The sequence below is a fragment of the Nothobranchius furzeri genome, chromosome 3, assembly GCF_043380555.1.
Source record: "Nothobranchius furzeri strain GRZ-AD chromosome 3, NfurGRZ-RIMD1, whole genome shotgun sequence".
NCBI lineage: Eukaryota > Metazoa > Chordata > Actinopteri > Cyprinodontiformes > Nothobranchiidae > Nothobranchius > Nothobranchius furzeri.
The window spans coordinates 91,924,725-91,941,838 of NC_091743.1; the positions used below are offsets into that span (position 1 = coordinate 91,924,725).

Below are 17,114 nucleotides of genomic sequence, written 5' to 3' on the forward strand. Positions count from 1 at the left end.
CAGTTATTCACCCATTCACACCCTGGTGGTGATGAGCTACATGGTAGGCACAGCAGCTCTGGGGCTGTGGTACACAGGCACCACCAGAAGGTGGGGTGGGTGTGGGGTTGGAAGCCTGTTTGTGATGGTTCTGCCTCTGGTTCTGCAGGCCAACAGCTGGTGCAGGCTGGTCCTCTCGGAGGACTTCCTCCAGGAGCTGCTCTCAGCGGCTCACAGGGACCACCTTTCCTCTGAGCAGCAGACGGTGTGGAGACGAGAGTTGTCCACCTTCCTGAAGAAGAATCCCGCCCCGGACATGGAGGAGCTGGTTCATCTGGTCCACCTGTCCAGCGCCATCCCAGACGAGCAGCTGCGGCAGGCAGGGAGGCGCATTTATCACAGGTCAGAAGTCCATGTTGGTCTTTAGACGAGAACCCAGACATGCAGACCATTTTTACCTTCTGGTTCCGGTTCTAGCTAACCAGTAGAGTGACCAGTTGGTTTCAGGGTGACCAGTAACTAGTACTCTCACACCCCCGTCTGTGGCTGTGCTGAAGCCGTGACCGGGTTTTACTCCTACGCTGAAGCGTCTGTGACACTTCTCCTCTCTGATTCAGGTGCGTGGTTCTGAGGAAGCTGCTGATCTCCTCTGGACCCGTGTTGGTGGACCAGCTCCAGCTGGCCTTGCAGTGGCAGACTGAGTTGATGCATGGAGGTCATGTGACCTGGCCCTCTGAGGCTGCAGATGTTCATTGCAGCTCTGCAGAGGCTCCCTCACCTGCAGGTTCTGGCTCGGTGTCAGTAGACCAGAAACCCCGCCCCCTCGAGCCGCTGGACTCTGGCTTTAATGGTGGTGGGTGGGCCCAGCTGGAGGTTGCTCCACAGAGATCAGCTGAAGCTGAAGGCTCTGTGAGATGTACGCTAAAGCAGCTTCACCGTCATGAGGAGGGTGTCTCTGGTGGTCCGGATCACGTGGGGGGAGTGGGTCCAGGTTCTGAGGGGAACTCCTGTGGAGAAAGCATCCCGATCCTGCCTGAAGTGGAGGCAGAGGTCCTGAAGCTCTCAGCTGCAGCAGCCTGTAACCCCTGGCTCAGCCGACCAGTAGATGGGTTGGAGAGCCCAGACACCGTCACTCAGAGAGACCATCTGGGTCCCCGGACCTCTGCAGCCCGGCGCACACGGATGGAGGTGATGACCTGCACAGCATCCACGAACCCACAGAGCGGAGACGGGGACTTGGACAGCGACTTCAGCGATCCTGAACCGGGATCAGCTGATGATATTCTCTCCAGCTCCACGGCTGATAGAAGAGACGCTGCCTCCCGGAGCACGGAGGTGGTTCCGACGCTCCTCTGGGATTCTCACCCCCATCCTGAGACGAGCAACACTGCTTACAGGTAAGGAAAGAAGGCTGAACGCCCTGATCGTGACAACAGGATCCGCTAACAGACATGCTAGCTAGCAGGATGAGCTTCAGCGTAAAAGTTTCACCAACCTGGTGGAAAAGCTGAAGGATCCGGTCTTCTGTCCTCCTTAACTAGTTAACAGAAATGATCAGGTCCTCCAGCTCCAACCATCTTCAGACTAACTGATGCTATCAGAGGGTTTCTTGTTTGAGGAAGCTAAAGGTCTCAGCTGGATCTTCTCAAACCTGTCAGGTGAAGATCAGACGCTCACCTAGGTGCGGCTGGAGAACCTCCTCGTCCTCAACTCTCTCACTGTTCTTTCTAACCATCCTCTCTCCAGTGGGACGGACGTCTCTCTGACTCAGTGGGAGGAGGAGGAGCAGGAGAGTCTGAGACAGGTGGAGAAGATCCTGGACCGGGCTGGAGGGATACTGCAGGTGAGTGGTCCAGAAGGTTTGGTTGTGATCAGTAAGGAGATCTGATCATCACCCAGATTTCTCATTTGACAGGAGGAGGAAAATGTCCTTGCTCAGGAGAAGGAGCTGGATGTCCTGCTGGAGGAGGAGGACAGGAGGGAGGTCTGGTGGTGGGACGGGAAGGACAAGCCCGGAGTACGTTGGACTCTTACTGTGAACCTGCTTGTGGTAGAGCTGGACCTGTGTAGCGTCCAGATGCAGACGCTGGGTTCTGCTCTGATCAGCACCGACGTTATAGAAGCTTTCCCAACCCCATCGTAGAAAATGTTTGAGTGAACCCGGCACAAGTTAATCTGGGAATAATGTGGATTTCCGCTACACTACAAAGTCTAACAGCCACGATACTGGAACTAAATGATTATAATACTAGAAGCTTTGCTGGGACCGACTCAGTGCTAATGCTAACTAACTACAGCTAAGCTACAAGCCTGGCTGAGACCGATGCTTTCATACCTACAGCCACAGAGGTCTGACCGCCATGGGTCGCTTCACCCATTGGGGTTAGGGTTTCAAACTGCTGTTGTAAATTAGTGTCGAATAATTTAGAGCTGAAGAGGGCGCTGGACTGAAGGTTTTAGGCTGAATTTTAAGTTTTTAAAGAAAATGCACCAAAATGCAAAAATAACAACTACACATGTCTACATTACACTTATTTAGACAAGTTATCAGCAAAAAAAGGTTGATTTTGGTGTGACTTGTGTTGGAGATGCAGGTTTATCTCAGCTGTTTGTTAAATCGCTGCTGAGGACAAACGGTCATCCTGTCTGGTGTTTTAGTTCAGCACAAGTATCACGATAAAATAAATGACCTTAAATAACCTCACGTTTGTAATACGGCTGCTTCTGGTGCGCCGGGTGCAGATCTATTAGAAGTAGAAGCGCTCCTGCAGGCCGCTGCTGCATCAGAGCTAATTCTCAACAGTCAGTTTGTGCTTTTCAGGTTTATTTCATTTTGGGAAAGTTAAGAGAAGAGGCACGTCGGTCAGAAAGTCCGCTGATTTGAACACATCAGTGATGTCCTCGTGTTTTCACAACCGCTGTAGTCAGAAGGGTCAGACACAACTAATGTCAATTAAAACGACACATTCATTTATAAGACCAGAGTTTCATATTGAACAGAAATCTGGATATATTTTCATTCCCACTCCCGTTGAATAGTTTTCCTGTTTTGTCCCGGTAGCGGGATTATAAATAACTTGACTCCCATTTCACGGGAATCCCGCAGGAATCATGTGACCCACCGGGATCCCAACAAATGTCAAACTCCACTTCATTATTATTATTATTATTATTATTATTATTATTATTATTATATTTTTATTATCATTATTGTTATTATTATTATCATTATTATAATTATAATAATGATAATAAAAATAATTATCATTATTATAATTATTATTATTATCATTATTGTTATTATTATTATCATTATTATAATTATAATAATGATAATAAAAATAATTATCATTATTATAATTATTATTATTATCATTATTATTATTATTGCTCCTATTATATTTGGGTGTGCTGATCTTTCACACCAAGCACCACAGTGATTACGTGGTGTTGTGAACCTGCTCTCTCATGACGACAAACCTATCAGAGTCTGAGATTCACGTCTGCACACGGGGCGGCGTTAGGCCCGGCTACTTGGGCTCAAGCCACGAATGTTTTATGAAAAGACTAGTGCGTGTTACGTGTGTGTGTGTGTGTGTGTGTGTGAGTGTGTGAGAGTGTGTGTGTGTGTGCGCACGCACGCGTGTGTTAAGCCCCGGATCTTCTTCAGTCCTGGTTGGGTCACCAGCTTTAACTTTCCAACCTGAACCCAACGCACCATAAACGATGTGAGGTCATCAGCAGCCCGGCTGGGTGTTGGCGGACAGAAGGACTCTAGAGCCAACACGTCTGACCACCGGTGCTTGTTTCTCTTCTAGATGAGGTCCAGTGAGCCGGCTGAAGCTGGAGAACCCCAGAGCTCCTCTGAGCTCGAATCAGATGAATCCTCCAGTGAAGGTGAATGGAGTTCAGGTGAGCTCCTCTCCAGTGCTCCCGAGGGACCAGATCTGAACCGACTAGGGCTGAAGGACCTCAACAGCAGATCCAGATGTTCTGATCCACGTCTGATCAGAGACGGGGAGGCTTTCCGGCTCCAACTGGAGAAGGAGAGACGAGAGGTGGAGGCGCTGGAGAAGAGTTTGTACAAGGAGCAGGAACCCACAGAGACGCCGAGAGATGGGGAGGACGCTGCACCGTCTGTTAGAAGCACCGAGTCGGCGGGGCGGGACTGGTGTCAAAGTGAAGGTTTCCGGTCCTTTTCTGGTCTGGAGGTTGAAGATCCGCCTTCCCCATGTCGAGGTTCTGGTTTCAAAGACCCGATGGAGGACGCTGTCCATCCTCAGCCTCGCATGGGAGACACTGAATCAGGAGATGGTTTGGGAGCTCCACCAGCCTCTGGGAGGAGGCTGGATGATGTTGGTGCACCAGATGGAGAGGCCGCTGAGGGCTTGGTCATCAGTCCAAATGTGAAGGAGCTCACTACCAACAACAACAACAACAAGAAGCTCCTAACATCCGACTGCTGCGATGGTCCTTCCCACGCCTACATGACTCCACGGGTGCTTCCTGGTCAGCCGCTGGAGTCGGACCCAGGCAGAACTCATTGGTTGTCTGACGGGTTTCAGAGGTCCGACGTTGTACGGAGATCCAGCTGTGGGTCTGAAGAGGCGTGGACCCGTCCTACTGACGATGTTCCAGAGGTATGCCAGCACGGAGGTGGATGTTTGTATGAGCTGTAGCTTTCTCTCTTGTTCCTTACAGGATGACGTTGTCATGAAAGCCTCGGAGGTATTAGAGACCAGCCAGCGGTTCTGATTCTAGTGCTGTGCTGATCCTGCTGGATGTGTCAGGGTTAGGGATCCGTCCGTCTTATGGTGGAACGTGCGTAGGGACAGTAATGCACGCTGTAACCTCAGAAGTGTTTACTTATGCTGTTTGTTTTTACCGCACGATGAGCACACACCGACGGACCTTCCTAGTCTCAGCTGTTTGTCCCGTCAAAGTAAAAAGCTCTGGTCTGAAGCCAGCGCCTCTCTCTCTCTCTGGTGGGTCGGACCGGCACAGGTCAGCTGGTCTGAACGCTGATCTGAGCACAGCTCAACAAAAAACTCATGTTATTTACAAAGAAACACAGCGGAGCACCAGTTTACCTGCAGTTATTCACTCCCACAGTAAAACGTAACCTCTAAGAGCAAAACAACATGAAAATGAATCAGGAAAGCAGAAAGAAATGCTATTTCTCTTTTAAAGTCCACACAATTTAGAATGAAGTGTTTTCATTACATTTAGCTTGTATTTCATTTAAAATATCTTCATTTTTATTTATTTTATGGTCATTTTTTGTTTGGGTTAGGGTTAAAAAAAGAACCTTAACATAAAAAATATTTGGGTGGTTCCCAATCCTGGTCCTGGAGGGTCGGCATCCAGCATGTTTTTGTTGTTTCTCTGCTCCAACCCACTTGATTCAGTGGTTGAATCACCTGCAGCAGCTCGTCAGGCTCTGCAGAAGCCTGTTAATCACCTGCTGATTGAAATCAGGTGTGTTGAAACGGAGTTCAACACACCTGCGGTGGAGACACTGAATCAGGATGTGTGTGTGTGTGTGTGTGTTAACCTCAAGGTTAAAAAGTGAGGGTGTTCTGTGGAACAGCTGATTCTGTCAGCACGTGTGAAAACGGACGTGCACGCTTTGGCGTTTCACCAGTAAACAACGGGCCGTAGGTTTCTTTTAAGGCTTTTTTAACTTTAGTATTTTTATTGTTGCTTTTATTCCTTTTTATGTGTCTGCTTGTGGTTTTAGCATCCAGTAATGATTTTTGGGTCTTTTTTTTTCTCATCACGACGGCGTTTTCACCTTGTGTGCAGAACTTTGGGGCGTCGGCTGTTGCCAATGAAACGTGCTACAGAAATACATTTTGACTTGACTTGTTAGTGGCTAGCTAGGCTAATGGGATGCTAACTCCAGCTGAACACATCACCAGTGTGGTCCTAACTCTGAGGAATTCTCTGTTCCTGCTGTGGTTCCAGGTCTGGGATCTAAACGTTCCTGTGGTTCTAGATACCGGTTCTGGTTTGATGAAAGCAGGATTTGCAGATCAAGATGGGCCAAAAACTGTATTCCCAAATATTATAGGAGTTCCAAAATATGAGGTAAGGCTACGATGATGCTTTCATTCTGGCACCAACGGGACTGGTTCATCCCAATAACCTGCTGATCCGGTCAGGGGCGCCCCCAGAAAATTTAGATAAAGTTGGCCAGATGGGGCCAAAGAACATTTGGGGGTGGCACACCAAGTTAGGGTTTGTGGAGAGTTTAGCCTGTTGCAAAGCATTGCATTGCTCCATTCTTCTTTTTTGGGGGGGTGGGGGGGGCATGGCCACCCCAGGCCACCCCTTGGGAGCATCACAGATTCCAGCAGGTTCCTTCTTTTTTTATCTGCAGGAAATCATGAACGGTAACCCAGAGGGGGGTGTCTACGTCGGCCATGACGCTCAGCACATGAGGGGGGTCCTGGCCCTGAAGCACCCCATACAGAATGGGATCATCAGCAGCTGGGATGACATGGAGAAGGTACACGGCTCCATCTAGACCATGCCATCATGTGTAACGTGTAGGAAAGTGAACGTGGGGAACTGCAGTAATAAAGCTAAAACTACAAGTCCCAGAACGCACGGGGACGAGCAGAGCTGCACAGGTAGCAGGTGTGCTTTCATGGGTGGTGATGATGGACACACTGCCCACCACAGGAGACGGATTGACGTGGTTCTTTACAACAACTGTCTCGTGTTTTATTCAAATAAAAGATGAAACCTGTCTGTTCTTGCGGGTTTGGTACCTTACAGATCTGGCACCACACCTTCCAGCTGATGGGGGTGGAGCCAGAAGAACATCCTGTTCTGCTGACCGAGGCAGCCATGAACCCCCTGGAGAACCGGCAGCGCATGGTGGAGATCATGTTTGAGAGCTTCAACGTTCCTCTGACCTACGTGGCCATGCAGGCGGTGCTGGCCCTCTACGCTACAGGGAGAACCACGGGTACTGCTCAAGTTCGGACGCAGGGTGACGGGGTCATCTCTCAGATCACCGTTGAACGATGTGGAACCCTCTTCCTGATCTTGTGTTTGTAGGAGTGGTGTTTGACTCTGGAGACGGGGTGAGCCACAGCGTCCCTGTGTTTGAGGGCTACTGCTTGCCTCATGCTGTGCAGCGCTTCCCACTGGCCGGTGTGGACGTTACAACGCAGCTCAAAAAAGTATGTACCTGTTTTTGACACGTTCGGACTACTTTAATGACCTAAAGTAACCGTATCGAGGCGCAGACCTTAGCTAAGCTAACCGAGAAACAAACATGTCAGCAGTCAGGCAATGGGGAGGAGAACTAACACACACAGTAGGAACACTAGCAGATATGCATGTGTGTGTCGGTCACATGTTCCACTAGAATAATAGAAATCAGTCACTATTACATAAGAATATTACATATTACTATGCTAGCAGCGCTATACAACTATAGGCTAATAATAATAATTATTATTTAAGTTCTTACAATTTATCAGCCTTGCTCTCAGATGTCCGTCCAACCGTCATCCATCCATTTTCAGCTGCTTATCTGGAGTCGGGTCGCGGGGAAAGCAGCCTAAGCAGGGAGGCCCAGACTTCCCTCTCCCCAGCTACTTGGGCCAGCTCCTCCGGGGAATCTTAAGGCGTTCCCTGGCCAGACAGAGACATATTCCCTCCAGCGTGTCCTGGCACTTCCTTTAGGTCTCCTCCCAGAAAACCACCAGGGAGGCATCCTGACCAGATGTCCGAGCCCCCTCAACTGGCTTCTCTCGATGTGGAGGAACAGCGGGTCTAGTACAAGCCCCTCCTGGATGACAGAGCTTCCCACCCTATCTCTAAGCGAGAGCCCAGCCACCCTGCGGAGAAAACTCATTTTGGCCGCCTGTGTGCGTGATGTTGTTGTTTTGGTCACTACCCAAAGCTGGTGACCATAGGTTGATGTTTAGGTATTTGGCAGACGCTTTGTCCAGAGCGACGTACAGGTGATAATGGATTAGGGTTAGGGTTAACATGCAAACATGGAGCGTGCAGCAGAGTGGTGATGGGAGGGTGCTAGTTTAGAAGATGCTCTCTGAAGAGCTGGGTCTAGTGCTTGGTAGGTCATTCCACATCTGTGGAACGACACGTGAAAAGAGTCCCGAGTGTGGTGTAGGCGCTGCTAGCCGAAGATCCTTTGACTGGAGCGGCCGGGCCGAGACGTAAGCCTCTACAAGAGGACTCAGGTAGACGGGAGCCGTACCATCCAGTACTTTGCGGTAGCCAATGGAGCTCAGTGAAAAGAGGGGTGACATGTGCTCTGTTAGGCTGATTGAAGACCAGGCGGGCTGCTGCATAGGTGAGGGTAGGAACGTAGATGACCGGTAAATCGAGAGCTTTGCCTTCTGACTCAGCTCTCTCTTCGGTACAACGCCCACATCACTGCAGATGCAGCACCAATCTGAGGCTGCGCTGCCGGTTTCCCTGCCACCAAAACGCGCTTCCATCAGAGTTGTTCTCTTAAGTTACACTTCCACAAAGTTAGTGTAGGAAGTGCCGTTATCAGACCCTGTTTGGTGCTCAAGGAAACGTAGAAATGAGGCTTCTGATCCGTCTCCTTTCATGTCAAAAGAACCAGAACCAGGAGGATTCCATTGTTTCTGACGGTTTCATCTGTTTGAAGCTCCTGCAGGAACAGGGTGTTAGCATGTGCACGTCGGCAGAGAACGAGATCGCCAGAGAGATAAAGGAGAGGTGCTGCTGTGTTGCTCTCGACTACCAAGCTGCAGAGTCATCCTGCAGAGAGATGCATTACACCATGCCAGACGGACAGATCGTCACCCTCAGAACAGAACGCTTCAGGTAGGGTCAGAGTGTCCCGTCCTGCTGAAGCAGCCGTCTGAACCGGACCTTTCTGTCGGAACTGTACAGAAATGGGTCCTCTCGGGGACTTCCAGACTACAGTCCACTAGATGTTGCTGCTCCTCTGTCTGACCGTCAGAACCAGCATAACTAACGGATCACTGCTGCTGTTCTTTAAGGGCTCCAGAGATTCTGTTTAAACCTCAGCTGATTGGACGTGAACATTATGGGATGCATGAGAGCATCTCCAAGTCAATCCAGAAGTCCGACATTGACCTGCGGCGCAGCCTCCTGGGGAACATCGTTTTGTCAGGTAGGTTCTGTGTTCCTGTGAAACTCAGGTGTTGTGGTCCAGCAAAGACCCGGGCTTGATCTGCTCTCGTCTCTGACTGCAGGTGGGAACACTCTGCTGCCTGGCCTCCCGGAGCGGCTCCAGGCTGAAATCAAAGCTCTTGTTCCTGCAGAGGTGGGCGGGGCCATCAGAGTCACCAGCCCCAAAAACAGGGACTGCCTAGTGTGGAGGGGTGGGGCGGTTCTGGCTAACCTGCCCACCTTCAGCTCTGCATGGATCAGTCAGAAGGAATATGAGGAGAATGGACCTCGGATCGTCTTCAGAAAGTGTTTTTGAGCTGAGCTGCTGTGCCCTGACCCTCAGAGCCGCGTGGACGCTCCTGTGGATCTGCTGGAACATGAAGACTTTTCTGAATCTGAGAGGAGAGACTGGCATGAAGAGTTTCTCTTGATTTTAAGTGTTTTTAGGACCCCCCCAGTCTTTGTGTTTATAACCTACCATCAGTTACAACCTAAATGTGTCGGATGGTGAAAGCAGGAAGCTGCTCATCACGTGATGTCACAGATCTATTGGTCCGGTTTGACAGTGTGTTAACCCTGTATGAGTGAGTCATGTGACCTGTAACTCAGCTGTGACTAATGTCAGTTATCTCACACTGGTTTTTGTCATAAATAAATATTTTACTTATATATTTGTCTTGACCTCATGTCTTTTGACCTTTTCTGGTATGAATCTGCTCCAACCTAACGCACATCTAGTAACTGTGGCTGCGTGACACGCTCACACCCATGTTTGTGGGTTTAGGCGATTGTCTGGTTGCTGTCAGACTGGCCGGCTGGATACAAGGAGTTGAGCTGTAGCGAGCGTGGCTTTACAGATGCGGAAGTGCTAGCCTCGGCGATACACCAGCTCGCAGTTTGATCTAGGAATCCCCGAGCATCAGTGAAGTGACACGGAGATACTGGGTTTTCCGAGGTAAATAATAGCACTTACTGTGAGTAGACAGTTCGTTGGATGGATAGGTTGATTGGATACTCTGATCATGGATCTGAAGAAACTATGACTGAGTGGTGAGCTGGGGAGGCGACTTCTGTATATAGTCACGGTTAGTTACGTGGAGGGAATCCCCGCGAGGAGCATGCTGGTAGATGTGGTCCAGGGTGGAGACCGGCTACCTGGAAGAGGCTGGTTTGGGGACTTGGGCTCTGACAGAACCCCCACCCCCTTCCCCGTCCAGGGACGGCTCCCGAAGTCCCAGGGCAGCCCCGGCGGTCCCAGAAGTCCGATATCAGGGAAGGGTCCAGGATGGAGCGGGCCGGTTCCCAGGAGTGTTCCTCTGGGCCGTAGTCCGCCCAGTCAACGAGGTATTGCCAACTTCGACCTCGGCGACGAGCGTCCAGGATGCATCGGACGGTATAGATGGGCTCACCGTCGAGGAAGCGGGCAGCGGAGGCGGTAGGAGGGGATAATCCACATAGGGCTTGAGCAGGGAAGTGTGGAATGTGGGATGGATACGGAGACCTGTCGGCAACCACAGCCGGTACAAGACTGGGTTGATAACCTTCTGTACAGTATAAGGCTCGAGGAACCAGGGAGTGAGATTTTTGGATCCGGCACGGAGGCAGAGGTCCGCGGTGGACACCCAGACCTTATCCCCAGGAACATAGGAGGGACCAGGACGGTGTCGGCGGAGATGTTGGTGAGCGTAACGGGCATTTGCCCAGGTGATGGAAGCTCGTGCCTTGATCCAGGTGTTCTTGCAGCGCCTCACCAGGGACTGCGCGGCAGGAACAGCAACATCGGGCTCCTGGTGGGCGAAGACTGGGGGCTGGTAGCCATAGCAGACCTCAAAAGGGGACATGTGAGTGGTCGAGGAGGTGTAAATTGTGGGACAACTCCACCCAAAGGAGGTATTTAGGCCACTGCGAGGGTTGAGCCGAGACAAAGCACTGGAGGTACCGACCCAGCTGTTGGTTAACCCGCTCCGTCTGACCATTGGTCTGCAGGTGATAGCCTGAGGACAAGCTGACCGATGCTCCCGTTAGGCGGCAAAAGGCCTTCCAGAATCGGGCGGTAAACTGGGGGCCCCGGTCGGAGACCACATCGATAGGGAACCCATGGAGGCACATCACGTTTTCCAGGAATAGTTCCGCAGTGCGTCGGGTCGAAGGGAGACCTGGAAGGGCGATGAAGTGGACCGCTTTTGAAAAATGGTCTGTGACCGTGAGGAACGTGTTGAGGTTGTTGACTGGCGGGAGTCCCGTGACAAAATCCAGGCCCACGTGGAACCAGGGACGGCTGGGCACCGGGAGTGGTCTGAGGACCCCAACAGGGGCCTGGCTGGGTGTCTTGGAGATGTCACAGGCGCTAGTAGTGTCCTTAACGTCCTTAGCCATGCGTCGCCACCAAAGGGCCCGCTGGAGGAACTTCAGAGTCCGAGAGAATCCCTGCATGGCCAGGCAGGCGTGACGAGTGGGCCAAGGAATACGCCTCGCTGCGGCAGGATGTAGGGACGTAGAGACGATTTGCGGGAGTCTCTGGAGGTGCGGGGTCGCCCCGGAGGGCGTGCTGGATAGTCTCTTCCAACGGCCACCTCAGGGGGGCCAGGAATCTGTGCTCTGGTAGAATCAATGCGGGCTCAGACATGGGCGTGGAGTGTGAGAACTGCCGGGAGAGGGCATCAGCCTTCTGATTCTTGGTTCCGGGATGGTAGGCGAGATGGAAATTATAGGGCTCGAAGAAGAGGGCCCAGCGGGCCTGGCGAGGGTTAAGCTACTTGGTGGAGCGGAGTTGAGTAAGGTTCTGGTGGTCCGTCCAGATCGTGAAAGGCTGGATGGTGCCCAGAAGCCACTGTCTCCATTCTTCCAGCGCCTAATTTATGGCCAGCAGTTCACGATCGCCCACGCCATACTTCTGCTGAGTGGTGGAAAACTTCCTAGAGAAGTAGGCACAGGGATGGAGTCTGTCATCGGGCCCGTTAGACGGAACGGTTGGCCGGGTGGGCTTGGTCGGGTGAGTGAGGTGAGAGGCGCAACAATGGTGCTGAAGTTCCTTGTAAAACGGCAGTAAAAGTTGCAGAAACCCAGAAAACTCTGTAGTTGTTTCAGGCTCGTCGGAAGGGGCCAGTCAGCGACCGCCTGGACCTTCTGAGGGTCCATGGTTATGCCCCGATCCGATATCATGAAGCCCAGGAATGAGATGGTCCGCTGGAGGAAGGAGCATTTCTCGGGCTTACACAACAGGTTATTTTCCAGGAGCCGGGTCAGAACAGCACGAATGTGGTGGAGGTGTTTGGCCTCAGTCTTGGAATAAATTAGGATGTCATCCAGGTACAAACAACCACCGGCCCAGCATGTCGCGGAGGACATCATTCATGAGGCGTTGAAAAATGGCAGGGCTGTTACACCGCCCGAAGGGCAGCATGACCTGGTACTCCCAATGGCCGGTGGGTGTGATAAACGCGGTCTTCCACTCATCCCCTAATTTGATGCGGACCAGGTTGTAGGCACTCCGGAGGTCAGTTTGATGAAGATCTGCGCTTGGGAGATGGAGTCTAGAGCAGTCGTGAGGAGTGGCAGGGGGTGACAGTCCAGGATGGTGATCTTATTAAGACCCCGGTAATCGATACAGGGACGAAGGTCAGCCTCCTTCTTCTTCACAAAGAAGAAGCCTGCGGCACCCGGGGAAGAGGAGGGTCGGATGAAGCCCTGCTGGAGGGCCTGGTTGATGTACTCATCCATAGCTCTGGATTTGGAGGGAGAGAGAGAGAAAAGGCGCCCTCTGGGAGGGCTGGTTCCAGGTTGCAGCTTGATTTCCATATCATAAGGGCGGTGAGGTGGCAGTGTGGTAGCGCACCGCTTGTTGAAGACTGCGGCAAGGTCTTGATAGGGCAGCGGCAGATTGGGCGGTGAAGGTCCGAGTCCGCCAGCTGGGCGGTCCTGCCATGGGTGGAGGAGAAGAGAGGTGGGCCTGGCACTGGGTCCCCCAGTCTAAAAGGTGGTTCTGGGACCAGGAAATCTGGGGGTCGTTGAGACGGAGCCAGGGGAACCCCAGGATAAAAGGAGAGGAGGGAGCAGAGATGATCAGGAAATGGAGGGTCTCCTGGTGGCCTTAGATGATCATCTGGAGTGACTGGGTTCGGTCTTGGACAGGATAGGGCTGGACAGGTCTGCCATCCACCGAGGTCACCGGAATAATCCGTTCCAGGCGGATCAGGGGGATCCGTAGGCGTTTGGCCAGATCCACATCAATGAAATTCTCGGCGGCCCCCCCGAGTCCACCAGAGCGTGCATCTGGTGTGAAGTCTCGCCATGAAGGAGGGTAACGGGAAGGAGGAGTCGGTGGGGAGACAGGGGCAGAGGATGACCCAGACTGAGCTAACCCTGATACTCAGCGGGTGCCTTCGTTTCCCGGCCGTAATGGGCAGTCCAGGCGGCGATGGTCGGAGGAGCCACAATAGGCACAGAGACCCTCGCGCCACCGCCGCTCTCTCTCTCCTGGGGGGAGGTGGCCTAGCTGCATTGGCTCCTCGGTTGAGGTGTGTCCTGGGGCTGTCGTTAGTGAACGAGGCAGAGGTCCAGGAGTTCTGAGTGGGCGGGCGGAGGACCTGGGTCGAACCAGAACCCGCTGGTCGATGCGCAGCGCAAGATCGGCTACTTCATCCAGGGTCTGGGGCAGTTCTCTTCCCGTCATCTCGTCTTGGATGTAGGGTGCCAGCCCCTCTAAGAAGACAGCCTGAAGGGCAGAGTCATCCCACTGGAGTTTGGCAGCGATGGTGCTAAATTCTGACACATAGGTGCACACCGAGCGTTCCCGTTGGCGGAGTTTTAGGAGACGTGCCTCAGCCCCCACCTCACTAGAGTGGAACGAATGCCTTCCTGAGGGCAGCCACAAAAGCAGCATAGTCGTTGCAGGCAGAGGATTTAGAATTATAGAGAGCGGCGGCCCACTCCTGAGCGTGTCCAGAGAGAAGTGAGGTGAGTTGCGCCACCCGAGAGCGGGCAGTGAGGTATTTTCCTGGTTGGCACTCATACTGCATGTCGAGGGAGGCGAGCAGGCCATCGGGGCTCCCATCCACCCCATTCCATTTCTCCGGAAGGCTGAGCTGTGGCTCCTCCTTAGCCGGAGCGAGGGCTTGCTGCTGGAGAGCATTGAGGGATGTAGATAACTGAAGGGTGAGGTCGGTTAGAGAGTTCACCTTGGTGTTGAGCCGATCTAACAAAGCGTGGAGCTGCACAACCTCATTCTTTAAATGCTCAAACTCCACGGGGTTAATGGACTCCGTCATCCTATCAGACTGGCCGGCTGGATACAGGGAGTTGAGCTGTAGCGAGTGTGGCTTTACAGACGCCGAAGTGCTAGCGTCGGCGATACACCAGCTCGCGGTTTGATCTAGGAATCATCGAGCGTCTGAGCGTCAGTGAAGTGACACGGAGATGCTGGGTTTTCCAGAGGTAAGTAATAGCGCTTACTCGTCAGATGGATAGGTTGATTAGATACTCGGATCATGGATCTGAAGAAACGATGACTGAGTGGTGAGCTGGAGAGGTGACTTCCGTATATAGTCGCGGTTAGTGACGTGGGTGTGACGTGGAGGGAATCCCCGTGAGGAGCATGCTGGGAGTTGTGGTCCAGGGTGGAGACTGGCTAGCTGGAAGAGGCTGGTTTGGGGACTTGGGCTCTGACAGTTGCACCCGGCAGCTCTAAGAGAAGAAACTCTTGTGACGGTAATGATATGGTGTTGGTTAAAAGAGTTATTGATGGTATTCGAAAGTAGCTAAAGTAATACCAATATTTAAGCAAGGGAATAAACATCTGTTTAACAACTACAGGCCAGTATCACTTCTTCCTCAATTTTCAAAAATCCTGGAAAAAACTTTAATATCAGACTAGAAAACCTTTTAAATAAACACTAAATACTAAACCATAGTCAGTACGGATTCAGAGAAAAGAGGACAACAAAGCTCATGCAATAATGGAAGCAACCGATGAAATAATTAATACATTGGTTAATATGCTACTGGAGTATTTATAGATTTTAGGAAAGCTTTTGATACAATAAATCAATCAATTCTCAAACAAGTTTCAACAGTATGACATTAGGGGAATAGGACTGGACTAGATCACCAATTATTTATCTAAGAGACATCAATTTGTGAAAATGGATGATGTCCCTTGTGAAAGTATGGGGATTGCCTGTGGTGTCCCCCAGGGGTCAGTATTAGGACCTGCTCTATTTAATATATATATAAATGACATTTTTCAAGCCTGTAAAATTCTGAAGATGATCTCATTTGCTGATGATACAAATTTGTTCTACTCTGGAAATGATCTCAACGAAATATTAATAAAGAATTAAGTAAACTAAAAAATGGAATGATAATAAATTATCATTGAATATAGAAAAAAAAACTAAGGTAATGACGTTTGGCAATTGTAAAAACAAAACAGAAGTATGTATAAAGATTGATGATGAAAAAATTGAGAATGTTAATGAAATCAAATTATTGGGTGTGATACTGGATAATAAACTCAGTTGGAAGCACCACATTAGACACATACACAAAGCAGCAAAAAACATTGCAATTATAAATAAAACGAAGCAGCTGTTGGACTGTAAATCACCCCATATTCTGTATTGTTCATTAGTTCTGCCGTATTTCACTTACTGTGTGTGTGTGTGTGTATATATATATATATATATATATATATATATATATATATATATATATGTCCATTTTCATATATTCATATATATATAATAGGGCTGGGACTTGATAAAAAATTTAATCTAATTAATTAGAGGCTTTGTAATTAAATGTGCTCTCAAAGCAAAACTTTTAATTAAAATTATGAGACAGAGAATCAAACATTAGACATGGTTATTACTGTAAACTAAAGATTTTAATAAAAAATGCATTTTAATTAATCAAATGTCACTGTGTGATATGAAACAAAACCCAAATCAACTAAAATTTATAATTACAAATAGAAAACACCTGCAAAGGGTTCCTGAGCCTTTAAATAGTCTCTCTGTCTAGTTGAATGACTGAAATAAATTTGACTTTGCACCAGATTCTAATTTTTCCAGTTTCACTTGTTTGTATAATTGGGAGTTTTTATTAGCATTTCTACTCATAATGTAGTAAAAACACACATATAAATAATAATCCTTCAAAATGACAGTAGAACAGGCACAAATATGATCTAGGACTTAAATGTACTAACTTTTAACACCAGAGCAGGCGTGGCGTATTCTGAGAATGATCAGGAACACTAACTGGTTCCAGTTGGATGACTGGAGGTTGATGGGATGATAAAAGATCATGGCGAGGAAATAATGATCTGACGAACAGGTGAGCGGACCTTCCTTACATGGGAAGTCCTGATGTCACGTTAAGAAGGGGATGCTGCAGACCCGCAGATTCAGGCCTGCAGCAGCGAATCTGGTGTGATCTCCAGCCTGATCACAACGTTCTCGTTCCTCGCTGCCCCTGATGCACTAAAGCATCCGCCCCTTAGCTGATGACAGCTTCAACACACCTGCTGCTTTATGATAGTAATGCATGTGATGTTTAGACAGTGACTCGTCTCAGAAACGTATAACTCCCCGACAGAATTGTTTAGAAAATCATCAGAAAAGTTTCAGAGTGTTTCTGTTTTAACTTAAACTTCTGTTTTCAACTTTAAGACACTTTGTTTGTGATTGTTTACAGAGTAGTGAGAACACGGAGCGTTCTCCCAGTGGCAGCCAGGTGCCTCTCGTTTGTCTGACTACATTCATAAACTACTGTTAGGACACAGAATTATTCTGTCTGGTGCTTTCAGCGCTGCACAGATGTTACGTAAATGTTAAAAATATAGCTTACCGCTATTTTTGTAAAGTTCCGGTGCCACCGGGCAGCCGCAGCAGAGACGATCTCTGAAAAATGTCCGCGACACGGACTCCGTTGTTGTCTGGAAGTTTGTTTTTTTCAAGTTAAGAAAAGAGGTGGACGTGTTTCCT

General features: G+C 49.9%; 1 protein-coding gene across 3 annotated transcripts in view; it reads left to right on the top strand.

Annotated features, from left to right (window-relative positions):
* The window catches only part of LOC107395987 (uncharacterized), a 30,969-nt gene extending 21,171 nt beyond the window's left edge, over positions 1 to 9,798 (top strand). For 2 of the 3 annotated variants that reach the window (XM_054733740.2, XM_054733741.2), the window contains exons 12-23: positions 149 to 381; positions 597 to 1,376; positions 1,726 to 1,822; positions 1,895 to 1,996; positions 3,798 to 4,619; positions 5,947 to 6,069; positions 6,362 to 6,490; positions 6,763 to 6,955; positions 7,048 to 7,172; positions 8,639 to 8,817; positions 8,997 to 9,130; positions 9,213 to 9,798. In XM_054733740.2, the coding sequence (XP_054589715.1) occupies positions 149 to 381; positions 597 to 1,376; positions 1,726 to 1,822; positions 1,895 to 1,996; positions 3,798 to 4,619; positions 5,947 to 6,069; positions 6,362 to 6,490; positions 6,763 to 6,955; positions 7,048 to 7,172; positions 8,639 to 8,817; positions 8,997 to 9,130; positions 9,213 to 9,445 (3,150 nt within the window). In that variant the 3' untranslated portion in view covers positions 9,446 to 9,798. Of the gene's footprint in view, positions 1 to 148; positions 382 to 596; positions 1,377 to 1,725; positions 1,823 to 1,894; positions 1,997 to 3,797; positions 4,620 to 4,685; positions 5,637 to 5,946; positions 6,070 to 6,361; positions 6,491 to 6,762; positions 6,956 to 7,047; positions 7,173 to 8,638; positions 8,818 to 8,996; positions 9,131 to 9,212 lie in introns of those variants that run through there. The other variant, XM_054733742.2, reaches the window with a different exon arrangement.
* The last annotated feature ends 7,316 nt before the right edge of the window (positions 9,799 to 17,114 follow it).